Genomic DNA, 26900 nt, shown 5'->3' on the forward strand with positions numbered 1-26900 from the left:
GTCAAATCTTGACGGCAAAATAGAAGGGCAAGACACAGTAAGACTATTACGAAAAAGGACAGGGTCGATCGGACCATTCTTTATTGCCGGAACAGTGATCTGGAATGATTGTCTGCCAAGTGGACCGTGCCCTGTTAAATGGAGGGGCTTGAAATAATGCACACGAGTTCAAAATTCAGCCATTGTACTGGTTATGAGGGCGGTGTACAAAAAAAATGATGATTATTCTCACTCAGGTCTGCCATTTTGAATTGTGCCAGACCAACACTTACCAAACAAAACATTATTAATGTTGTAACAGTAGAAGTTGGAAGCGAAAAATAAACGAGGGCGCTGTGTATGATAAATGGTTGGTGGCATTGGATTGGCAGGAGAATAATGAATGGGTTTTATATGCTAAAAACGGTTTTAGAATCATCGTCCATCGGTTTCTGTGTGCATGTGTTTTGTTATTTTTTTGTCCTTTCTGTTTGTTTTTAATTCTTTTGCAACTTCTTGTAATTAATTTCATTTATTTCCATCCCGTTTACCATCGTGCGGGCCCCGTATGAAACTAACCGATGATACACATCCATCATACATTAGGTCGAATGCATCCATGGAGGAAGGAAAACAGATGCATCTAAGCTTGAAAATGCCTAACAGGGGACAATGTACCCCAGTCAAAAAGTGTCAACTGGCCTACAATGTCTAGCAAAATGGCCAAGTGTTACATAGTTTTCAGAAAGTTGGAAAAAGTGAGTAATTTCAAAGAACTCTCAGCCTGATGAGGGCGTTCCTCTTACTTTTTACTTAGTCTGGTTCCGAGGTCGGAAACCAGCCAGTGCTAGTGATAAAAAGGGAAGTCACGCTCATTATGCACACACTGCATGGTCGAGTTCGTTGAAAGGTGATCATTGGCCGGCCGCCGACGTTACTGTTCGCAAGCCAACAATAAACATTGTGATCCATGACTTACAATAGAGTAAAATGTGACGAATTTTTGGAATAGTTGGTATACAAACGCGTGACTCAGGTGTACGTGTGAAGAGAAACTTTACAGCCGGTCTCTTTACTTGAAGTTGGTGTTCAAAAACATTTTCTGTCGATCGGAGAGGTTTGGTTTGGTTTCACTGACGACTTTGCCGAATCCAGAGTATCGATACGTGTACTCATGTTGGCACAGCGGGAGGTGTGGCGAACGAGAGTGAGTAACCGACCAGTTGCCTAAGTGGAGTTATTTGCTCTGTGGAATACGGTTTTTCCGATCGGAATTCTTGTGGGAAAGCAACAACTGCTGCAAGCTAAGCTGAAGGAAAGATCATTGGTGAGTTACATGAATGATTAGGCTTACTTGTTGTTGCTTTCTTTATTTGTGGGGATGATGTGTCAAAATAAGTCGACGTGGTCAATGGGGCAGCAGAATCGTAATACTCAGTCATAGCCTCGGCCCAGGGCATGGCAGTCATGTCAGGGCCCACAACTTTTACAAGGCTATACACTTATTGCAGGCATAGGTCTTCCATGATTTCATTTAGGTAGTAACATTGTTATTATAGTTCACTTGCATGACTAGTTTGTTGCAAAGTTGCTCTAAATATGTTTGCCTTTCTACCATTGTGCCAATCACCCATGCAGTATTTGCGATAAGGCTTTAGTTGGACACTTGGTGAAAGAATGAAATTCACTAAATTGTACTAGGCCTCCCAATTTTTTCTAGTCTGATCTTAGCCTATAAATATTTGTTTTATCCTGTTTCATTTTTAACTAATTTATTTATTCTTGATGGTTTGACTTTATTCATTTTATTTCTGCTACTTTTTATGTATTATTTATTTGTTTATTTACTTATTTATTTACTGGAATGATTAAACTTTTTAAAAGTTTTATATGTGTTGTTTATGGTCAGTAGTATTGGAAATGGAGGCCCTCGGGTCACAGTTATTAGGTTAGCTTTTTCATCTCCTGGCATTTGCTGCTGGCCTTGTGTACTGTCTGTATTGTGCTGTGTCCTTGTGAAGAATGCCGAATAAATAATAATAATAATAAAAATCAGTGCTCTGGAATATGTGATTGCCGAGCTTTCGGTAACTGAGTACCTTCTTCAGGGCAAGCAGATTCAGTTCAATATTACATGTTGGCCTTGATGTACATGCCCCCAACTGGAATACCGGTAGTTCTTTGGCTGAGATGTTAGGGTGCCCATCAAACCCATCAAACAGTTAGACTTGTATGAATTAAGCTGAACAAAATTAAACTTTGTTGGTTGAGAGCTAAAGTGATTGACCCTATTAACATTTAGTATTTTAGAATACAGTCAAAAACAAAACTTTTTTTCAATTGTGAATTTTTAAAAACAAATGCCAGTACTTGAGTGCTGATGACTGACAATATGTATGCATGGGGGAAAAGGCTGCATTAATTACCTTTTTAGCAAGTACAAAAATTCATTTTTAGAAGTTACATTTTAGGATAGACTTTTTAATGTGACTGTCTTCCAGTGATCAATATCTCCCTAATTCCCTCTTTTTAAAGTTTTCACTTGCAGAAACCTTTCAAAGTCAGTGATTTAGCACTTACAAAATGTACAGGACTTATCAAGATGTGAGATTTTGTGCAATGCTACAGTTATGAATGTGTCTAATTCCATTTTGCCAGTAATGGTCACGGGTTTGATGAGAAGTCCAAGCAGTGTATATAACTTCCCTCTAACTGCAGTGCTTCACGTCTGGCGTTGTCAATGCTGCCAGTTTTACCAGAGAATGCATCCCCACAGGCCCCCAGCCTTCCCCCGCCCCCACCGCCCCCCCACCGGGAGGGGGATGTAGGCGGAAAGGGGGGAAGCCCCTCCCCCGGGAAGGGGAAACAGAACGGTTCCCCGACTACGGAGTCCAGTAAGCACCACTTCCACATTGAGTTGCCAGCGGTTGTCAAGGATCCCAAAACCGGAAAGTCCTACCAGAGGGGTCGTCTGCTTGGGAAGGTGAGTTGATGCAAAGCGAGATTTTTGAAGAGTGGCTCGAGGAAATCATACGCCCTCCAATTATCTCCCCTCTGCCATCCCAACCCACTGCCTCAGGTCTTATGTTGGAGTTTGGTGAATGTAGTCACGTTCTTCAAGCCCCAGTATGAGGATTTTTATCGCTCAAAAACAGGCTGCCTTGAGGTAAGGTATTTTGCTAGCACGCCGAAAGTGATAATATACATGTAGGGTAGCTTTGGGGAAATCAATGGCAAAATGTCTTAGCAAGGCAGATTGAGGTTTCATTCATGTACATGTGCTTTGTACATGTACAATAATTCACTTAAAATTTAACACTGCATTTTTTGGGGCATGAACATTGAATAATTTACCGGTATGTGATACTCTCATCCCGTAGAGAATAACTTGGTAGGCCTTATGGTAGGCGTGAGTCTTACATGATTCCTTTGCTTACACAAGACTTCCACTGATGAACTGGCCTCTCATGCAATTCCTTGGAGTAAATTTGTTTGAGGTTCATAGTGCAAGAAACAGGTGTAGGAGGCATGCACGCGGGAAAATACCCACCCGTTCGAACCTTTTGCACGTGTTACCCACACTGGTTGCAATTAAGAGATACTTTGTATGGTTCAAGTACATACATTTTTTGCTAGTGTGTGTGCTTTTTGCCATGTCGAGCATACATGTATATTTTGCAACACCTGCTGAGAAAATTTTTATTTTTTTTTTATGCGCAATGAAGAGGTTCTTATAAGGTTGGTTCGTACATTGTTCATGTACATGTACATGTAGATCCCAGCAGAAATGATCTGTTATTGTTTTTTCACCAACTTGAAAGGAAAGAAAGAAGCCTCTTGACTGTGGCCTTTTTACCTTACAGAAATACTTATGGGCACTATAGCAGTACCCTGAAGGGCATTTGATAGTAAACAAGTATGTACATGTTCGGTACCCCTGTGAAGTAGGGAGTATAAATCTTACCACATTCCCAGGCACATAAATGTAATAATTGGCATCTTTCCATGATATAGTGTCTACTTCTATGGAAGTGTGAATTTTGTGCTACACGTACAGTGTATATGACTCATTCTACTTGTTTTGTCACCTTGTTATTTTGTACAGCATCTGCGTATGGTATTTACATGTATACTGCATAATCACTCGCCTCCTGGTAACATTTGCCAAGACTGGTGCTTATGGGATTAGGAAGTCAAATTCAAGTTTACACATTTCATCAATCAGTGCTCGGTGAATCACGGTTTCTGTGTACACGCATGTGACTGTATATCCCCAACACCCTCATGGCCGCTGAACAACTGAACACTGGACGACAAAAACGTGCGGTTTCCGGTTCCTTTGTGACGCAACAAACGCCCGCAGAACTCGGGTGTGATTCTCAATGGGAGAGTCCCAACTGCTCACTCTTTGTGTACCTGGAAAGCGATATCAGTGGCACATGTGCCTGTCCCCGTCTGATAAAAGAAATTCTTGTAATGTTACAGAAGCCTTGAAATGAATACCTGTTCATTGTTAGTGTCGCTACGGAAACAGTGGAATATGGCATTCCTGTGAACAGTTTCAGAGAACAAGTTTTTCTGCACTGGGCTGTAATTTGTGCGTTTATGCCTGCGGGCTGCCCGAGATATTCTTGCAATGTTACAGAAGAGGTGAAATACATTGTATGAATACGTGTTCATAACATTAGTGTCACTACGGAAACTGAGGAATGTGGCATTCCTGTGAACAGTTTCAGAGAACAAGTTTTTCTGCACTAGGCTGTAATTTGTGCCTTTATGCCTGCAGGCTGCCCAATTCAGTAGGCCTTCCGGTATTTGTTATTTATTGTATGGCCTGTGAAATCAACATCATGGATGAAGTGCATACAGTGTACGTGTACATGTATTTGGAGAGTGCGCGGGGTAGGAACATACATGTAGCAGAATACATGTAGCAGAGTAGACTGACCCTACATGTACAGTAGCTTTATGGAGTGTCGAGTTTGTTCCACAAACAATTCACAGAACTGTTAAATGCTGTTCTTCACTTCACGGCACAATTACTGTGCTTTGAAAGATCAGCACACACATGTACATGTAGGCCTACATATGTACATGTTTTCTTTTTCTTGGTACTCATATCAGTGCTTAGTATTGCAGTCTACATGTACATTGTACTTGTAAATGGTGACCAGTGTAACTTGATCAACAAAGAAAGGTGTTTGTGTATTGTGTTGGAGTGTTTTCATTGGTATGTGTACTGGTACCCAGGTACACCTACAAGTTTAAATTTGCTGTGCATAATGCACAACTCACAGGTGTATGCATAATTGACGAGTTTGGTCTCTGTTTCCTTGCTCTATGGTTTAATGAACTACCGTTCAGTACGATGTACTTGTACTGGTACATGAGTAGGCCTGGTAGGTGCTTTGTGGAAACTGCATTACACATTGCATTAGGTTGGGCTATTGAAAGTTACAGTCCCCCTTTCCCCAACAGAGAAATGAACTTTACAAAAACATAAAAGCGCTTATGCACCTGCCTGTCGTGCTCTTGATCAAAACCATGCATAAGTTTACATGTACACTGTACATATACATTATATGCACTGACTTGATCAGTACATATATAGGCCTTGGATTAGTCACAGCAGGCTATAAAATTGCTGCACAAATCCAGCCAGCCTTCAGGGTAGAGTACATGTAGTCACGAGGGGTATCTTCACAGTAGTGAAACATGTAATTGTACATTGCATTGCATTGCAGGCTTATAGTCCTGGCATTATGTGGTAAGGTTGCTAAAGCTGTACATCGTGTACATGTACCTGGTGCACCATACAGAGTGTATACATACGTGTAGTTGCGGCATGTCAGTATGCTCAACATTGAACTTTTCAACTTTTTAGAACATGTTTTTGCAATAAAGGACTGCAGGCAGCAGTTGAGCACTCCATGTGGAACTTTGGAAAAAAATGGAAGTGAGCAAAGCTGCTTGAACAGGGGACAGTCAACAAAGAAGTTGAACACCGCTACACTATGAAAAGATCCACACTTTCAATGTTTCAGCTTTCATTTAATGGGTAGTGGTAGTTTTTTTAATTTGAATGTCACAGAATTATCTATTCAAGGTACATGTACATGTACATACATTTACATGCCTGGTGCGGTATATTGCAATGTAATGGGTCCAATATTGAATCAAATTTATGTGGTAAGCAAAAAGAAGCAGGGAATTGTAAAGCAAACACGTTTACGTTTGTTTTCCTTTGCTTACAAGATGTAGAACTGGGTTCCTTAATTTAACAAGCTGCCGTAGACAGTTTAACTTGAACCAGAAAATTGTCCCTTCAGAGTTAAATCGGCTGACTCAGTTGACGGTATTAAATTGATTAAAGTAAATTTTGGAACATACATGTACATGTATGTACAGGTACATACAGTAGCAGCATGCTTACAAGTCATCAATTTGAGATTTAACATGTACATGTATGTACAGAGTTTTTTTTACACACTTTTGAAAGGATTTATTGAAGATGACAACAATTACATATGTATAGGAAAAAGTTTAAGAATATGTTCGATTTATGAATTGCGAAACTCATTTAATGTGCCCATGACGTAATACTTTCGTTGAATAGTTGTTCAACAAATATTTGTTCAGTTTGAATCCTGCATGACATTCATGTACATGGACAGTGTAGTCAATAGGGTTAGGATTCCAAGACCGTCATTGGTGCATGAAATGAGTCAACGTTGGACAGTCTCCAATATTCCGCCCAAGATGGCGGCATTTTCTTACGGTTATTACAACCCGCAGTTTGTGACTGAGGCAACCCCTTGCTCGCCCTTGCATCGCTGCTGTGGGATTCTCTGCCTCTGCCGCTCCACCGGCAACCTTGATCCCGGGAGCCCCGCCGGAAGTAACAAGGAAAATAGGAAATGAATAAGCAATCATTGTCTTCCTGTATCCATCAGAGGCAAGTCCCCCCTTCCCCTCCCAGGTTGTGACCAGAGCCACCATGTGTCACCAGGAACAATTGATGCAGTCAATCATCCCAGTTATTGGCAAATGAGAAGAATAATTACATGTACCCGGTATGTTGGTGGGTCATTGCTGGCATGCACCATTTTCAAGAGGGATTGTTTTTCCTTATCACCCCTTCTTCTTTAATGTTGGCGCTCATAGTGTGCTAGGGGACCATTTATCATTCAAGTGTTCTTGATGGTGGATCCAGGGTCCCGACTACAGTCCAGTTCAGTCATTTGGAGGAGAGTAAGAGGGGGGCGGTTGTCAATTACATATGGTCGACCTTTTGCGTCTCTCCACATTCACATTGTGTGGGAGGATGCCAAACCCCATCGGTGCTCACAGGATACAAATAGGCCAACTCCCATCATTAGGCACTGTGGTGTGAATGTGCCGGAAATTGGGAGGTGGTATTGGGGGATGGGGAATTGTGGATGGGGGGGGGATGACTTGCCCGGCCATGGAAATTTGAAAGGGGAGGGAGGGGAGATGCTGACACTGTGTGACAGTATACAGGGGCGGTGTTCACGATACACATCTGTGATTTTCATTACTTTCCTGAAGGATCTTACTCATGCTGGTGTATCAGAATGGCATTAAATACATGTACATCTCGGTTGTTGGGAAGTCAAAACGTTCTTCACAATCCTTCATTTTGTTTTTATTTCTCATTAAAAAAAGTAGGGGGAGGGGACGATTCAATAAACTATCCTTCCCCTGTCAAAAAAGGGGAGGGGGATATACCCCATCCCCTTGGGATTTATGCCCATGATCCTGCAGTTTGTGTAAACTGCCTCTGTAAACACGTACCCTTGACAATTCTGCTTTAGAAAATGCTGCAGTTATACTGTTATACTGTCAAGCCAGAAGGGGGGGTGGGGGCAGAGGGACCCACCTGCCCATCACATACCAGAGGGTGGGTGTTCATTCGCTTTCGTGAAGTTAAGAAAACTCAGAGAAAAGAAAAAGGTTTTGTTTCTCGGTCTTCATCAAACACTCTTTAAGCTGACTTTTTTCGTTGATGATCCTGTTCATTTTGTGACAGATAGATATTACATTGTAACCCAAACCCAAAATGCCTCAAAAAAGGTTTTTCAGAGATGGCAAAATCATTTATGTACTGGTACCCCCGGCACCATACCTGTACATGCACATGTACCGGTTCATCTGTAGTTGACCCAGCTGCAAGTCCTCACAATGTCTTTGCAGCCTCCAGTTTGTGGACATCCTTTGCTCTCAAGTTCCCTAGAGGAGTACATCCATGCCCATTTCCGCACTGTACAGGAAGTCAGGTTTTACATACATGTGCATGTACTAGTATCGCACAACTTACGTACATGTACTTTACATTTATCAGAGAGAAGGAATTGTGTTTCCTAATGTCGCCGAAATGTAGCAAATTCCCATTGGCGAAGCACAGGGTCTTACCATGAAAGAGGCTGATATACTTTGTCCTTGCCCAGGGCAAGACGAATGTTTTGTTCCCCTTGTGTGTCTGTCTTCTGTGGTAAAGTACAACATGTCTACACGGCTGTACTGTCACCTGCATACATGTACAGTACACCTGTAGCCACGCGGCATAGCAGCAATCAATGTGGTTCCCGTGACTCATTCCTTGAGAGTACGGCACCAGGCCACTTACTCACCGCCCAACCTGTCCACGTGCCAATATGTAATTTACCGGTTGCACGGTCTTAGTGTGTGAGAAAGCTCGCACAGTCTTGGCAAGTTGAAAAAGAGCAAGGCTTAGCTGTATGTGTTAATTTAGGTGGCACGGGCATTATGTGAGATTTCTGAGGATATCATGTGCATGCATGTGCGCCAGGGCGCTGCGTAATTGTTGTTAATGATATGGCCCTTGCCCTGCGCTGGTTGTTGACAGAGCTTGTCGTGGAGAGAAATTGTATGGTCCGTGCAATTGTCACGGCGAGGGCACTAGTCGCATCCATTCTCCTGAGCCAGTATTAAATGCATGTTTAAGACCGGCCAAGCTCTTAGGCCTATTTATTCCGTTATTAAACCCTACAGCCGTAGTGAATACATGTGCATGTCGATAAAACATTGAGCTCTAACTTCTTAGTACCAGTTCATGTGCATGAAATAGCTATACAGCTAACAAGCTTAGAAGAATGTAAAACTCTGGCTTCTTTCGTCAAAGAATTGAAGCAAACTATTATCACGTCTTATGCAGAGATTGAAATTTAATTTATTTAGTATTATTTGGATCTCACATCAGCATCCATCAGCGGTGGGTGAAAAACACATTTTAGAAGATTTGAGCTGAAAATTTAAATAGTTGTCCTAGTGTTTTCCTTTGGTTAAGAGGCACCGATATTTGCAGGAAGTTTTGATCTTAGGTCTTTTCATAAACCAGCTTGAATTTGTTTGAAATAATGTGTTGTGCTCGTGAATGTTGTAAGCTTGCTTTTGCCGTGTTGTAAATAGGAAAACCAATTTCATAGAGATGCTAAAATTATTGTGCTACATGTATTTGCTTAGCCAAAAGCAGGCTGTCCGCTTAACATAAATGTTCATGTGCACTGTACAGTATCAGTGAATTCTGTAACGAGGCAAAATATGCCGTATGCATATGCCGTGCTTGTCCTCACCGCACGGAAGAACTACCCTACCCTAGTACTTGTAGACCTGTGCGCCCCAGGCCGAGACAATTTGATTTTCCAGAGTGCACAGAGAAGAAAAAAGCCTCCTGCCCTGTACTTGTAATCCAGTGCTTGAGCAGTCACCGCCAATGCCTAGTCTGTGGGCATACATGTAGAGACATCAACCTTGTCTGTCTGCAGGGGTATCTTACCAGAAACATTATCCGGATGATTGATGAAATTATTACTGGCCGGCACAGTACATTGCATACATATGTGCGTACATGCTTTACCTTGTACTATGAATACATGATACATATGCCGGTAAAATGCACTACGGTAGTTGCACCTCTTAATTGGAAGATCGGTAAATGTTAAGAAAACAGAACTTGGTAGGGCTGTATATCCAAAAGTGTATAATAACTAGTAGGCCTATTGTGCTTTTATGAGGAATTCATTTTGCAGCTAGGGGTTACTAGTTTTTTTTCTGCAAGAAAATTTCAGCTTCCCCATTTAATGCTATTATCATTGGTTGTTCTTCATTCATACAGTACATGTAATTTTACCCATTTTTAACCCTAACCCCCTAGGGAGTATGTAAAATCATATTGAAATCAGATGGTTTGGGAATGTTAGGGTTAAAATTGTTTTCCAAATCTTGTGCTCAATTTTTATCAAGATTTCCCGTTAGGTTGTCGTTCTTTTCCCCTCGTAATGCACCATTGTTTTTCCTTGAGCACTTCCATGTATCTTATCAGCTGCATTCTACCTCTAACTGCACCTTTAACATGTACCCAGGATATTCAACTTTTAACATTTTGGTCCAATTCACCCGTCTTTGTCTCGCATTTTACTCAGATCCCCTAACTTTTTCCCCCCCTCTTTTCTTCCTCGCTGCTGTAGGGTGGTTTTGCCAGGTGCTATGAGCTCATCGACTTGGAAACCCGACAAATTTATGCGGGCAAGATTGTGCCCAAGGCTCGCATCGCCAAGCCGATTCAAATGGAGAAGGTATGTGTCATCAGACCTGTCAGGAAGAAAAGACGGAAACACTTTTTTTGGAGGGCTGTACATATATTTCTGTGCGGATAATGTCAAAGGATGTGCATGAACATGATATAAAGGCAGATGTACATGTAGGCCTACATGTTCCAGATATTGAGAAGCACTGCACAAAATCCTTTTCTAAAGACATGTCATCAGTGGGTATTTTGGCGGGAGATTGAGAAAACCAAACTAACATTTTTATTCTGAGAAATTGATTCATGAGAAAATGTACCATCGTTGGTAAATCTTGGCACAACCTTGTCATCAGTACCCAGTCTCGTCCTTGAAAAGCCGATGCTTTCACAAGATCCCGAGCAATTATTTGGCTGGCCGAGTTCTGCCGTCTCTCCTGAAAGCGGGAGGGGAGTGGGAAAAAAAAAAAACCCAGTGGAGAAGACAAAGAAAAGCGTGAGTGCAATATTCAACATCCATCCGTCTGGAGAGCTCTTGACAAAATAACGGCTGGCAGAAACCGAAGGCCATTCAGCCCTGAGGCAATCTGCCGGCTTGTTCATTAAAAAATGTCAACTGAATGAGGGGGGGGGGAGATGGGTTACAAAACCGGTGGGGGAGGGGAGAGGGGAGGTCTGTGGTGGTAAACGAGACATGGTGGACACTTCGTGAGGATACGTTATTGGCCCCCAGCAAGACGGGCGACCAAAATTGTAAATGTCAGTCCGAGACTTAGTCACTCGCCGTGATGTGTTACACGCATCTCAAGTCTATGTACAAAGCCAGGAGCAAAAGTGTAGCCGTGAATTTTGAATAAGCCACAAAAGCACATGTCATGGGAGTCGTGCCGGCATGTACATGTACACGAACATGAACTTGATTTGAAGTAATGAGAAAAATTATTCACTTTCCATGTGTGCAGTTGTGTGTGTCTATATTTTTCATGACATCATAAATGAATCCATGTACATGTACCTGTGTGTAAGGATATACATCATATGAAGGTTTGCGTTTGCATCAGTGCATTACAGGTGCACTTACATACATGTACATGTATCTGCATACTTTTGTACATTACACATGTATGGAATGAGATCTTGGAATTTATTGGCATTAATTAACAGTCATTGAAATTACCTTTCATGCTTATATTTTTTCGCAAATGTGCAAATATGTACATGTACTTGCACACACAGTTGCATTTTGCTATGTGCACTGCATACATGTACATGTACCGGTAGTCCTATCGTTGCATTTTGCTATGTACATGTACACTGCCTGCATGTAGGTGAGGAAACCTGGTTTGGATTGTTCCTACAATACTCCTTAACATTCACTCATAGAGTAAGCACAGGCATGTATTACTACTGAGGACATTGGACCAACCACTGAGGACAGGGTCCTATCTTTACAACACATGTACATGTAAGCCCTATCGTTACCCTATATTTCATGTAGGATTACATCTACATGTACTTTTGAACCACCAACTTAAATGAGATGTTATTCCACATGCCCCAGAGGAGGGAGGTTGCAAAGGTGTCAGTTTGTTACCATGGCGACACACAGCTGTACCCGATCCTAAAAAAAGGCCTAATTAAAAAGAAGTACATGTATGATGGAGAGACACTTCAAATAAAGAAACAGCACTTAGAGTTTAGGTCCAAACTTGTACCAGTACAACTGGGATTACCATATGATAGAACAGGACACCTTGCAAAAATCACTTCCAATATTGTCAGCATGTTACCCAAGGAATTATTCCACAGCAAGCCTTTCACTTCATCCACTGTAAATGTATGGTACATGTACGGTAGGAGTCATGGCATTTGCCGCTACTCAGCTAAATTTAGCCAGTGCACCCCAAACTGGGCCAAGATGTGCCGCGGAAGCGAGGGCACGCATAAAATTGAATTACAAATTGCGAGATGTGTCCCGTGCTCGGTAATGGATGAATTTGTGGCACTTTGAGGACATGAAACATGCGTTCATTTTAATGCATGCACTGAATGGAGCAAGGGACCGCCCTGTCATTCTCGTGCTTAGTTCTTTGTTGGATTGCCCCCTCTTGTAAACCATGGAGGAATAAAAATATAGCGAACCATTTGGTTTCAATTTTGTTTTTCCCCATCCAGTGAATCATATACATGTATGCATGACGGTGCTGTCAGAGTCAATTTTTCAGCAGTTGGGCTCAAATTTCAAGTGGAATTTTACTAGACTGCAGGACTATTTTGCTCGAGTGCTAGTAGACCAGATGTCGATTTTTCATGACAGGTTTAGCCCTTTATCTTTTTTTTTATCAGTTAACACATGCACCTACCTAATTGTAGACCCCCTACGCTGAAACTGTATAAAAGAGTGCAAAATATAAGTTTCCTATCCATCTGTATAGCTTTCAGATACCATGTAATGAGAAGTACATGTACTTTTTTTTTGCTCTACTGCTCGTGAACATTGCCTAGACATCAGAACAGATGAGCATTTATCATTGAAGATGGGAAGATGCAGTATTCTGTGTTCTGAAAAGACTAACTACATGTACATGTACATGTAGTACACGTACAGTGTAGTGCACAAACCGTCAGAATACCAGTCCAGTTGAGTTCACAGAAAATGCAACACAAACACTGAAATTATTTGACTCAGTCAAGGATCTGTGGATGTCTCAAGCCCCCGCTGGAACAAAGACTGTTGGCCAAGGGAAACTCAATCCTGTAGTCACAGGAATAGCTGGAATAACTATGGCTGTACTGACTGAGCTGTCCAGCCTTGGGTGGACAGTTGTCCCACTGCTCCCCGAAATTCCCCACTGCCCACAAGAAGCCACGAGACCCCAAATGGTGTCAAATGCAATGTACAACTTTAGATGTGCCGATGTGAGTCCATGTGCTCAAACATCTCCATTTCAGATTTCATCGATCCTTTCCCTCCGTCTCTGTCTCCACAGATGCAGCGAGAGATCCACGTTCACTCCCTCCTCAAACATCCCAACGTGGTGGGCTTCCACAGTCATTTTGATGACGAGGACAACATCTACATCATCTTGGAACTATGCAGCCGAAAGGTTTGGTTATTAAACATTAAGTCTGTAATGTTTGTTTTCCCTCTTTCTGAATTTACATTTGTACAGAGAGCCCTTTTTTAATAATTACACAAATTCACAATATGCCAGCCCTAAGTGAAGTCCACCAGGAAGTTTGGGGAAGATTTTGCAGGCCTGAAAAAAGTGGAGTCCCTGAAGTAATTCTCTTCATATATGTGACCTGTTACAACAAAATGAGAGTAAAAATATATCTTGCTCTTTCCTATTTTGAGAGTTCAAAGTCATATTGAAGCGAAGGTCGGTTTTGAGGTTTTGTAATATTTGAAAAAAGTAACCTGTTTCCTATTTAATTCCAACTACTTCACAGGATCATATATTGAAAAAGGTCATTTTCGCACCAATTTTGACAGTGGCATTATTCGTGCCTGGTATGAAATAATGAAAATAGGCCGGAAACCTTGATGCAAAGCTGCCAGAATAATGTCACATTGTCACCTTATACTTTTATCCTAAGTGCTTCATGTACGTGCCACTGGAACGCTCTTCTGCTGAATTCAAAAATACCAACATCTCAATTTTGGAAAATTCCAACTTGAGCTCATTTTGTGGTGACCAGTCACATATTTGTACTGTATACTATTAGTATAGACAGTGTGCCGTGGGCTTCATTGGATTTTAGAAGATCATCGAATGTCACTGCCAAAAATTGCTGGGAAGTTGGGGTTACAAAGGTCAGTGTACATGCTTTGGCAAGTTCACAGACATGTAGACGTGTGCTGAAGAAATAGTTTGTAATCACATGTCCACTTACCTCACCAGTCTTATGTCAAAGCTTTTTACAGACTGGGCGTGCGACTGTTCACCAGCCAAGAAAAGTTGATATTTGTTTGTTTCTTGTCCCCTGTAGTCTTTGGTCCAGATGCTGAAGTTGCGGAAGACCTTCACGGAGCCGGAGGTGCGCTACTTCATGAAGCAGATCATCGAGGGAGTGCGTTACCTGCACAGCCACTGCGTGCTGCACCGGGACCTCAAGCTGGGTAACATGTTCCTGACAGACGACATGGGGGTCAAGATCGGCGATTTTGGGCTGGCCGCTAAGCTGGAGTTTCAGGGGGATCGCAAAAGGTGAGCGTAGGGGTGGGTCAATAGGGTACTTGTAGTATGTTTATGTGACCTGTCGTGTCCTTAGGCAAGATACTTTGTCATTAATTTTTTCAATTATTCCAATTCATGCACCATTAAGCCATGTACAATCATGTACCATCTTCCTTTTTTCTTTTTCCCAGAACTATGTGCGGGACTCCCAACTACATTGCCCCTGAAGTCCTGGGCAAGATCGGGCACAGCTTTGAGGCAGATGTTTGGGCACTGGGTTGCATACTGTGAGTTGACTCACTGTTCTAAGCTTCCTGAAATCATGAGATTATCAAGACAGCATATCCAGATGCTAGCATAAACACTTCTGTGTTGAGCAAGAGCTTACCTGTACATGTATCTAAATGAAGTCTGTGAAGTTATAGCCTATTTGTGTCAACGATAAATATTTCACTGTTTTCCTTTTGTTCACTGAAATATTCATTCTAAACCTTTGAGGTCAACACATTCAGGTGTTTGTCAAATACAGATCTGCATTATTTGAACTCTATACAGGATCAGTAGATGGTACATGTACTTAGAGATCACATGTGTGAGCACTTGTTACAATATGGGTGCCAGACACGGGTGATTGGAGACTTATTACGAAGAGCTTAAGCATTGAGGGGGCACATCAGATTCCCACTTCTTTTCCTGACTGTAGAAGTCTTCCTCACAAGGCAGTGCCTGTCGGGGCACACTGGTTTGTGTGGGTACAGTCTGCAGTACAAATGGCCAACTTAAAATTTTCATCTTGATGTGCACACACCTATGGCCTTTTTCGACAGGTGCGAAAAATACAACAGCAATGGATGCCAAGTATCTCTTATGTTTCTCGATCGCTGTTGGGACATGTATGTACTTGTGCACAGAGTTGCATAAATTGCAGGGTTTTTTGTGTGCCATCTCGCTGTAGATACACCATGCTCGTAGGCAAGCCACCATTTGAGACCACATCCCTCAAGGAGACGTACTCCCGGATCAAGCACAACAAGTACATTATCCCCGACCACCTCTCCCCGGGGGCCAAGTCCATCATCACGGCCCTCCTCTCCTCCGACCCAGACGAGCGGCCCCCGCTGGAGGCCATCCTGGACCATCCCTTCTTCACCGAGGGCTACGTCCCGGATTCCCTGCCCCCCAGCTCCTGCACCACGGCCCCGACGTTCCCTGTCACCAAGGTGCTGATCAGCGACAGCACGGGGGGGATTGTGACCAACGACTTCTGCCGGTTGAAGCGGGAGAGCACGCTGCAGCGTCGGGATGTGACGGCCCCCTTGGCCCAGCTCAAGATGTATTCGGACGGGAACGTCCCCAACACAAAACCAAAGTCTTCCTCAAGCGGAGTAAGTCCAATCGTTGTCCTCCTCATGGGCAGGCGGCCCGTTGGTCACGGTTTGTCACTCCCAGTCACAGGGTCATGGGTGCAAATCCAGCAAATGGTTGCTCATCGTAACCTTCAGCAATTCTGTTTGCACCGACTTGCTTTTTTTCCACCAGGGAGTATGAATGGATACCTGTTAGGGTTGGGGGCTAAATGGGTGTTGATACATTTTGTCAAACTTGGGCTCATTGCCTGTTGAACGGGGGTAATAATAAGTGCCGTGGCACTGTTAACCACAGCACACTGGCCATTTGTGCTTCATAAAAGTCGTTTTTGTCATTATTCAAAATAATTCAAAACAATTAGACAACACATTAGTTTTACTTATACCACAATTTCCTTTGAAGGGCAATCAATTTGCGTGCAAATCAATTCATTCCAGCACCAATCCTGCTTGAAAAATAGCCTCAAACAGTCACTAGTTAGTATTTTCAAAAATACTCATTAATCAGTATTTTCTGTTCCAGTCTGGAAGTTCTGCAGTGAAAAATTCAGGCCAAGATTCTTTCTCACAGAAGTTGCTTTTGATGCTGCAGCAAATAATACAATTTGAAACTGGGTTGGCCAAAGAAATTATTGTTCCGTTTAAAAGTTTATAGTATTTTAATTTTTGTTGTAAAAACCAGACTCCCATGTCCTGAGCTGAAAGTGTTTTTCAGAAATCCACCGTTTGCCCTCCTGTTTGGGCGCATTGTACTTCCAATGTTTTTGTCACTCTGACCCATACAGTGTGATATGCAAAGTGAAACCGGCGATTGAAACACATTTTCGGGAAAGACCCTTTAATTTCTGGTGTTACGAAAGCTCTGTTTTAAGCCGAGGTGCAGATAGCAAAAGTGCGCGTTTGAGGTCATCAAACTTTGGAAAACATTTTCATGTCCATTGCTGTCTGTGTGAGTAACCTTTCAGTGAATACAGGTTCGCGAGAAAAAAGTCACAAATAACGTTGATAAGGTCAGCTTCCTGTTTGCTCTGTGGAAGTTCCCTGATGATCTTGAACGAAGAGGGGCAGCTTTTAATTCGTCAAGTGACTCACTGTTACGTGCTTTAGCAAACATGGATCCAATATTGATGGGTTTTTTGGCACTTTGTTTAGGCTGGTGCCAAGCAAGCAAGCACACCAAAGCTACGGACGAAGCACAACCATGGGTCCAGGCCCAAGATGCCCGTCACGACGGCACTAAAAAATGTCATGTCAACAGTGTCAGAGAAGAAAGGTGGGGCAACGTTCACTAACCCTTACCGGGATTCAACCATGAAAGACAGCTTTGTGGCTCTGCTACAAGATATTTCAAAACTCAAGATGCAAAGATTTATTCCTGCTAGGATTTATTCAGGATTTTATTCAAACTATTAATAAATGTTTCACTTTCTTGCAATGAAAAGAATCATACCATTCGGTTTCTGAAAATGAAATTATTTCTTAGTGTTGCACTCATAAACTATCCTTTTCCTATGTATGCCATGCACATTCCTAGTTCTTGCACTGGTAACATCTTCCATGTGGTCTTGATTCTGTGATTTGAAGAATAAACGTGTCGCGTTCCTTTGTCCCCGACAGCTGTCGTGAGCAGACCATGCACTCCCGTTGCCATAGAGACCGTCGCGGAGATGCTGCAGACATGCTTAGAACACTTGCCAAAGGGTAAAGTTGGATCCCGGTCGAAACCACGCGGCTGTGGCTAATAGTAATGCATGGGTCTATTGGAAATGGGAGCAGCCGCTAACTAGCAGTTTTCCCATAGGGGCATGCATTACTCCCAGCCTAGCCAAATGATTTTTGACATGGCCAGTAGCTTCCTACTGAGGCTAGGGATGTTTGCCGCAAAGAGACCAGGCAGACAATTCCTCAGAATTTCATATTAGAAATGTCACTTCTTGAATTTACTCTGTGAGCAAAAATTCAGCTTTGGCCATCACAACACGATACAAATTGACAATTTAGCCTATTCTCGCTTGGCCAATATTTTCTGTGTTAAACAAACTTTTTTCAATATGGAGTTGTGGTCACATGCAACAGATTGTATGCTGTGTATTAAATTTACACAGAAGCAGCCGGAAAACAAAAATAAAAACGAAAACAAGGGAAAAATGCAACCAGTAACTGACCCGAAAAATCCAGATAGTTCTGGCAGCTTTAAGTGTCAAAGCAGCTGCCTTAAGGAAGTGACAGCCCTGAGATGACATCACCTCTTTGGTCATGAATATGGAAATCAGCTTCAGCATAACACTAAAACAAGGTCCAGGAACACCTACAGACGTGGCGAAACGAAGACCCAAAACGAATGCACATGGCATTCAGTGATGCAATGCATGAGTGTCACATGCGGGAATAATCTGTTTCGGGGACCTTGCTACTTCATTTAAATGACATTCAGCTGTGTCATTGCTAAAAGGCCCTTACTGAAAAATGGCATTAAAAAGTCCTTATTGAAAAATACAATTTTTTACATGAAATCAGTCAAGAAAATTTGTTGAAATTTAAGTATATTGACCCCAGAAAAGAAATTGTTAAGAATTAAAAGTAAAACAAATGTGATCTGTTTCATGCTCAGAGTAAGGCCTTAAGAGTATTTTCAAAAATTATATTTTTGCTGTAATGGCCTTTACCACTGACCTGACATCGAACGCCTGAGACAATTTGAAAACCGCCTGAAGATCCATCAAGTGTTTTTTTCTCTGCATGATCAGGTGAGAATCAGGGTACCAGCAAGTACAGGCCCCAACCGGGGGAGGTGCTGTGGGTCACCAAGTGGGTGGATTACTCCAACAAGTACGGCTTTGGCTATCAGCTCTCTGACCGGACCGTCGGGGTCATGTTCAATGACAAGTCCCGCATTTCCTTCTCTCCAGATCGGAGGTGAGATGTTGTCTCTCGGCCAACCTTGGGAAACGGAAGACATGAATCACAACTCAACGCTTAAGGAGCTAGTTATGGTTTTCAGGTTTTTTTTTTTAATTAATACCCTGTCTGAGTTCTTTGGAGGTTAATTCCGATTTAGTCTGTTGGTTTTTAGTTAAATTTATTCGTCATCATTCATCACCATTCTCTCAGGCCAGGCCATCTGGCGTGAAGGTCACACCTTTTACCAGGTTCAGCCCTCTAAGACAGACTTTCTCTTTGTTGCTTGCTTGATGCCAGGAAGACCCAAAGCATTGAAGTCATTTATCATTTGTTAAAACTGAGCATGATGTGTTATCCATGCTTGATTGGTTTTTGGGGGGCAAAGTTTTCCCCAAATCAGGTCAAGCTTTTTGCTGATGTGGTCATTTGTGTTTATGCTCAAGTATCGTGACTCTGAAGAGGTATATTTTCTCCTCATTTTGTGTCACAGTTCAGTGCAATACTTATCCACAGACGACAAGGCTCATTCATTCAGCCTCTCGTCCGTTCCCTCGCGGCTGTCAAAGAAGGTCACCCTCCTGGACTACTTCTCAACCTACATGGACGAACACCTCATTAAGGTACACAGATAGTCATTTTGAACATCGAGAAGTACCGTATTGTCAGTGCTGTAGTTGTCGGCAGCAATTTCTTTCCTCGTTATTATCAAGGTTGGATAGCATCTGTGTAGAATTCATTTCAACCTGTGAACAAAAAATACCACTCCACTTCTTTCTTCACTGTCAACAGAACCTGCTCCTCACTTATTTCATTTCAAACGTCTTGATATTGTCTTTTAAGTGATAATTGATTATGGTTTGCGGAGAGGGATCACTCTTCTAAGGGGACTTTTTGTAAATCTGTTAGAATTGAAGACATTTTCTCAATATTTCCCTTTGAAGGGGCCATCGTCAGATCTTGCGAGCCCAACATCACCCATTGGAGATTTGAAGGTTAGCATAACAACTCAAGAAAAAAAGACACTTTGTTAACGTATTTGTTTTGAATAACTGCTAACGTTTGGCACAATATTGATGTCGCATAACCTGGCGCTCATAAATTCAAACCTCTCATAGTCATTTGCAGATTATGCTTGTGTAGATGTCATTTTTTAGTCACCGCTTTTTACACCCTGCACATGTGCACAGTTTCCCCTCAAAATGTGGAATAAAAAAAATATGAGTATTCTGGGAAAATGTGTTTTCAGGCGAGTGAAGCTAGTGAGTGCGCCATACGTTCCCCGTCGCCCAAGAGGAAGGGAACAGACCAGTCACAGGCTGGGGGCACCCTCCAGCCGTGCCCGTACCTTGTGCAATGGAACCGCACCCCAAAGGCGATAGCGATGTATCTCAGTAACGGAACATTCCAGGTGAGACAGCAGATGGAAAAAAGAGCTGTTTTGTAACTCTTAACAGGTATCTCTAGCACATTCATTAGTCCCAGTACAGCGTCAGACCCTCCTGCCCGTTACTTCTTTAGGCTAGTCCAAGGAGGCAATATTCCTTGTGTTAGGGTTTGTAGCTTCTGCTCATAAGGTCAGGGGTACAAATCCCAGGAAGTGGTTACATGTTGTGACCCATGGGCAAGTCACTTTACCACCGCTCATGCCTCTCTCCACCCAGGAGTAAATGGGTCCAGGGAGGGCAGATGTAGTTTTATTTTTCCGCGCGCACCTGAAATGGTAACATCTGGCAAACGTGCTCCCCAGGGAGTTGGTCTGATCTCTGGAATGTTAAGATGTTGTGAGCCCAATGAGCAGGGATAATGATAATCATGGCAGACACCGATGGACGCTGTGCGCCTTACAAATGTGACCTTTCACAACAAAATGAGCGTAAAGTCGCGTTCTGATTTTTCCTATTTCGACGGTTCAAAGTGAAATATTGAGGGGGAGGTCAATTTTGGAATTTTGTAATGTTTGGAAAGAGTAACCTCTCTCCTATTTAATTCCAAATATCGCAGGATCATATATTTAAAGAGTCATTTTCTCAGCAATTTTGAAGTCAGTATTATTCATGCCTAAGCAGAAATTTTGAAGCAGTGTCGGAAACAAGACACAAAGTTGTTAGAGCAATGTCACATTGTTACCATATACTTTTACCCTAAGTGTTCCATGTTCATATCTCTGGAAAGCTCTTCTGCTGAATTCAACTTTTGAAAATTCTGACTTTCTGCCCATTTTGCGGTGACAGGTCACAAATGCTCTGATATTGTCACTGTTATTACAGCAGGGACATAGATTTGCAGCACAAACATTTCCTTTGAGGTCACACATTCATATAACCTTTTGCAACAAGAAAGGAAACAGCCTTAAATGTTATTCAAGAGATAAAGAGTTCTCTCCCACAATTGTTGATCATTATGAGCTCATCTTTATGATATGATGAAGTTAGTTGATGAATCAACATTAAGTGGATGAATTTATTTGACTAAAGGGCCTTCAAGCATTGCTTAGCAGAAAAGAAAGATTTGTTGCAGCATTTGTTAATGAAGGATTTCTTGTGATTAGATGAATTTATTCGATGACCACACCAAGCTGGTCCTGAACCACAATGACAGCGACCACCTCATCACCTACATCAACGAGGAGCGCCTGGCCAGCACCTACCGGATGGTCCAGGTCACGCACCACGGCTGCTCGGATGCCATCACCAAACGACTTCACTTGGCCCGGGAGAGGATGCGGGAGATGATGGGCGTGGTCAGCGATGCGTCGGAGGAGGAAGTGGAGGAAAGCACCGACCTATAGGGGGAAAGGGCCATGGGCAAGGGCAGGGCTGGACATTACTGGGGGTAGTCAGATGGAGGAAGGGGAAATGGGCTGTGCCAGTATTGGGGGGGGGGTGGATGAATATTAAGGTTTACAGCTAAAGAACTGTGGGATGTTGTAGGAAGAGCTGAGAAGTTTGTAGAGGAGTCTGAAAAGGAAAATTGTAGTAAGAAATGGTGGGTGTGGCTAAAGATACAGGAGGGGGGTGAGAATCCTTCAGGATTATAAAAAAGAGGAAGGGGCATGGTGGATTGAGCTTTCTCATGTGGGGAGGTCGAGGAAAGGGCAGATATTTGGTGAAGGGGGAAAGTCAGTGTATTTGGGGGTGGAAGGCTTTGAGGAAGGTAACAAAACAGTTAGTGGGCTGTGTTGTACCTGACATTGAGAGTGGTTCCAAAGTTGAGCATAATTGCCGAATGTGCATGCATCATGCGAAAGATGGTTTTACTCCATGGCTTAGTACCTAATGGAAATTATCTGGTTATCCCTGAGATGCAGTTCAGCAAGGAATGCCCCCCCCCGATTCCTCCAAAATTCTCTACTTTGGAGGCACTGTCAAAGGGCATCAAGCCCCATGTGAAGTAACAGTGGCTGAGCTCTACCTTACTCAACATCATCCCAAATCCTCCAAACTTTGGAGCAAACTTTGAACCACCTGGTAGTGCTTAGTAGCATCATTAAGCTCTCCTTTGCCCAAATTTTACATGCAACCAAATTTTCTTTCGCGAATTGATGGTCCTCTAATCTTATTCCAACCGAAGAACTGTATAAATTGTATGTAACTGAATTGAAATTACAGATTGCTTGTGTAATTTTTCTGTGATAAAACTTACAAGATGCAGATTTTATTGACGATTTTTTCCTGAAAGTGTAAGAGCTGTGTGTTCGGTTCTTTCCTGACTTCTATCGTGCAATGTTTTTGAAGGGGAAAATGCTACACTGAATACTGTGTGTAATCTGGAAATGTTGAAGTGTAATCCCCTTAATGCCAATTAATCGTTCAGAAAATTCTCCAAAATCTAAAAATCCAAAACTAGAATTATGCCAGACCTGCAAATCTCACTCCAGCTTAAAAAGGAAAAAAAAACGCAAACAAAAGAAGAAATAAAATGGAAAGGCCAGAACGGCCTTAGAAATGTTTCGTTTGTAATAAACAGTGGATTGGCATTAGAAAAAAAATTACTTTTCAGTATTAAACGTTAATTAAATACTTTTTGTAAACTACATTATGCAACATATTTGGTAGTGAATGTGAAACAGCAAAATGGTAAACTGAAATTTGTGCACCAATAACAACCAGTATAATACAGGCACATGATATATGCATTGTACCATTCGCTCTGTTTGTAATATGCGGGTAAGACGTTTTGAAAATGATGCATTCCTTTGAAAAGCAGGTGCAGTCTAGGGTCATTAATATGCATGAAGTTTAAAGCTTATACAAGTACGGAAAAAGTCCAGCAAGATTGACGAGTTACTTTAGGGGAGTGTTTACTTTTGAATTCGGTTTACTGGATATTCTGTGGTGGAGTTCTCCATCTGTAGAGCATTGTCACAGATGATGACAAAAGTTCGCCCAGTTCGCAGCGGTATATGCACACCGTTTGTAATTGTCCACTGTTGTCAGGTTTTTATTGCTAATCTAAATCGGATTGAATAAGCCTTTTGCGAGTTAAATTTAAATAAAATCTGGAACACTGAGTTATCTGATTGCACACACACATGACAATTTGAACTCCCCAGACTAAAGACACTGTTGCTATACCTCATGATTCGGGGCAAGCTTTTGCATAGCAACCATCATTCCTTGAATAGACTGGTTCCTTTGTGCCTTTCTTAACTGGAAACGGTGCATCGGTGCAAGGCATCTCTAATTTGACTACGCAAAAGCTTGCCCCGAATCACGAGGTATAGCAACAGTGTCTTTAGTACGGAAGATTCAAATTGTTACGTTCACTTGAATTTAAAGAAATCTGTGTACCGGATTTTATTCAAATTTAACTCGCAAACAGCTTATTCTACACCCAGCATTCGAAGATTAACCATTGTAAAGTGAAACCCTTGGAGTAATCATATCCCGAAATGTGTTTCAACCGGGCATTCAGGTATACTGTGAGCAGGGGAGTGGCACTCCCACGATGCACTTATCCTCGGACTCATTCGTATCACCGGAGACAGATTTGTGCACATTCTTATTGAAAACTGGTCATGTTAGGCCACACATGGTCATCGTCGTAGCCCATTGATCAGATTTTACCGGTCTCAGTTTCACAGGTAGACCCACATAAAAACCTTTTGTTGTCATGACTGTAAGCTTTTTGTAAAGTATCAAGATTATTTTGTAAAATATTTCAGGGATGGATCGCTTAATAGTGATGCCGATATGCACGATTAAGAAACAGTCGTATTCTCATAGAAATTTTTGTTGTACAGAATGTATGAAACATTGTAAATTATGAGCAGAGGATATTTTCTATTTATTTTATCGTTTAGAATTCTATGTTTACCCGGTGCTAATATAGAAGATAATGGCAGTGAATGCGATTTTCGTTTAGATTTTTTTTAGATAGTTTCTGAAATGATATTTGAATAAGGTTTATTTTATGCATATTAGCTGTATATTGTTGGAAGTTGTCCTCATCGAAGCACTTTCAAGAGATGGGTTTCAGTAATAACTCTTTGCTAGCATCATGAAAAGGAGGATTCAGACTTTTGCAATTAGCAATTCGGACACGCCAATAATACGGGCGATTCACAAAAGTGCGCCTCCAAGAGTTTGCAACGCGTTGGCCAATCACAAAGCACGAATTCTGTCGACCCTTTCCAAGCGCGCATTGGGTCGACAGGTTTCGCGCATTGTGATTGGCCGACGCGTTGCAAATTCTTGGAGGCGCACTGTTGTGAATCGCCCGTATTGTTTCCCTTTGGGGCTAACCTGTCACGGCGCAGCAACGATCCCATGTCACAAAGCAAATCAAATTTATGGAAATCTAATTTGGAATTTTTGTATGTGTCTAGTTTGTGTATTTTTTTTCTGTTGTTAGTTTTTTTTCTTTTGGTGTTTGTATTCAAAGAACATTTTTCAGTGACTTATTGACCCCTGTCACTCGTTACAAAATAAGGCTGATAGAAGTGTGTAATATACTACCCCCAATGCAGGTTAGTTTGCAGGGCATTGCATTTTAAAATAATGTAGTAAACTTCATAAACCGGTTGTTTTCCAACCGAGCGCAGTCGCCTGGCTGTAGTATAGTGTTATGAGCAATAGTTGTGCCTTCCTTTTTCTTTACGTTTTGTACTCAAACCGTTGCTTTGCGGCGTTGTTCTATTTATTTTTCATTTCGAATTTATTTTGCCTTTGGCCAGTTGTGATATGACAAAGCCACCCCAAATCTGGTTGTACGCATGATTCGGGGTTGGTTGTGACTTCAGCTTTGAGTTAAACTGAAGAACAACGCATCGAATCTTATGTTGTCGAAAAATATTAAGGGATACAGTGCCAACAGAAAATCGAAAAAATAAGAACATGAAAAAAAAGCGCTTGTGGCAGTGTGGAGATTTTACCCTTTTGTCTGCTTACTGACAAGTTGAAAGCAAACGAAACTTGTTCTTTGTATTGTTTTGAAAGCCGGCGTCATCGAAACTTGCCATTTTTTTATACGGTCAAATGCCAGTGACATCTTGTATTCCATATTGATTTTGTTTTATTTTTGTACAAAAGTGTACATTTATTCGACACTTTGCTTGATTGTATAGATGTCTACAGTCCAGGATTTGTAAGGTGTTTTCGTCTTCCCCAAGACTAACTCCAAAGAATAATTAAAAGCAGAGATTCCTTTCATATGTAGCCTGCTGGGCCTTTAAAAATGCATGTGTTGTAACCATACCATCGTTAAATTTAAATGTTTCTTCTTTTTACAGTGGACAAAACGGTACAGATTAATTTGTCGCACGTGAGCTCTTTGTAGTGGTAATTGTCTCAAAGCCCTTTTTTGCAAATGACGTCCTGTGCTTGAGCAGGGTACGTGTAAATGTCGTTTTTTTTATAAGACTTTTAGGTTTGAGGTGAATAATTGGCGCTTCGGAAGAGGAAAGCTAGTTTTTGTCAGATGGTCAAATCCCACAGAAATGTTTCTTGTAGTTTGGACGGCCTGTAACTATTCATTGAAGTTGTAAAATCGCGTCTCATGTCGTTTCCCTTGTGCTCTTAAAAAGAGGCTTGTTTTGTGTCACAATCGAATACCTCCATTGTATCGTCTCTTGCAATGTTTATATTGGCCGGTGGAGAGTTACAATGCGTTTTCAAAAGTTAGAGTGGTATTGCCCCCGACACTGTTTATCGGTAACTGGCAGGCTTTCTGTACCGGGAAACGTAAGAAAAGATGGTTCAATATTGCTTTGGGTCGAAATAATTCAGGCATTTTCTGTCAAACCTCGTTACTGCCAACGTCAGTGTCAGTTTGGTCGCGATCAAGTTGTGAAATGACTTGGCCCAAAACTTGTTCACTTCTATGAGCTACTCCAGGCCAAGAAAAAAATAATCTCAATGACTTTTGTAATGCGGGGAGCAATTCCTTACAATATATTGGACGATTGAATTTCACCATTTCGAACGTGCGGCTTAATAGCACCTACAGTCTAGCATTGGATGTAAACATTGGTGTGTACACAATCATGTCAGTTGTAGAATTCTCTTTAAATCAGACGTAAATAAGGGAGATACGGGGTTGTGTTTCATAAAATAAGCTAGTCGGGTAATCTGTTACAGTAGAAGAGTTTACAATAAAAATAAAATATCAAGGGTGCAGAATGGAGTTGTGAAAAGAATCTAAGAGCGGTTCTCCGAAAACGGCACTTGGAAATAAAATTTTGAAAGGAACGAACATCGTAGCACTTGTCTCTTGGTCGTGAGGTCTCAGACTGTAGATCGATTGTTGACTGCCGACCCCACCATCCCCTTGTGCAACCCGGCCTACCCTCGATCTCCCCGACTGAGCATTGGTACTATGCCAAAGTGTATTTTTTTAAGTTACAGAAGAAAAATAAATCACCTCGCAAGTCGAGGAGAGAGTAGGGCCTATATGTGGGGTTTTGAAATT

The 26900-nt window shown here is 41.9% G+C and overlaps 1 protein-coding gene across 4 annotated transcripts; it reads left to right on the forward strand.

Moving 5' to 3' along the window:
• Window positions 1-853: 853 nt before the first annotated feature.
• LOC110985188 (serine/threonine-protein kinase PLK1-like) lies at window positions 854-26684 on the forward strand. Of its 4 annotated transcripts, none has more exons than XM_022246028.2 (14): window positions 855-1306; window positions 2638-2962; window positions 10488-10595; window positions 13534-13650; window positions 14537-14754; window positions 14916-15011; window positions 15680-16109; window positions 17244-17364; window positions 17709-17792; window positions 18839-19007; window positions 19483-19612; window positions 19934-19984; window positions 20239-20400; window positions 21541-26684. In XM_022246028.2, the coding sequence occupies exons 2-14, from the start codon at window positions 2720-2722 to the stop codon at window positions 21778-21780; spliced, it is 2169 nt and encodes a 722-aa protein (XP_022101720.1). In that variant the 5' UTR covers window positions 855-1306; window positions 2638-2719; the 3' UTR covers window positions 21781-26684. The 4 variants fall into 4 exon arrangements, with proteins under 4 accessions (XP_087000378.1, XP_022101720.1, XP_022101721.1 ...); XM_022246029.2 differs by having other exon boundaries at window positions 2698-2962; XM_087144252.1 differs by lacking the exon at window positions 19934-19984 and having other exon boundaries at window positions 854-1306.
• The last annotated feature ends 216 nt before the right edge of the window (window positions 26685-26900 follow it).

The sequence above is a fragment of the Acanthaster planci genome, linkage group LG12, assembly GCF_054643075.1.
Source record: "Acanthaster planci isolate LZ-2023a linkage group LG12, COTS_SCS, whole genome shotgun sequence".
NCBI lineage: Eukaryota > Metazoa > Echinodermata > Asteroidea > Valvatida > Acanthasteridae > Acanthaster > Acanthaster planci.

What these genes read in the sequence shown, in the direction of transcription:
- LOC110985188 (XM_022246028.2), top strand. Translation starts at nt 2,720, where the DNA reads ATGCTGCCAGTTTTACCAGAGAATGCATCCCCACAGGCCCCCAGCCTT. An exon ending in TTTCAGGGGGATCGCAAAAG is followed by an intron (nt 14,755 to 14,915) that starts GTGAGCGTAGGG and finishes TCTTTTTCCCAG; the next exon opens with AACTATGTGCGGGACTCCCA. An exon ending in CAAAGTCTTCCTCAAGCGGA is followed by an intron (nt 16,110 to 17,243) that starts GTAAGTCCAATC and finishes CACTTTGTTTAG; the next exon opens with GCTGGTGCCAAGCAAGCAAG.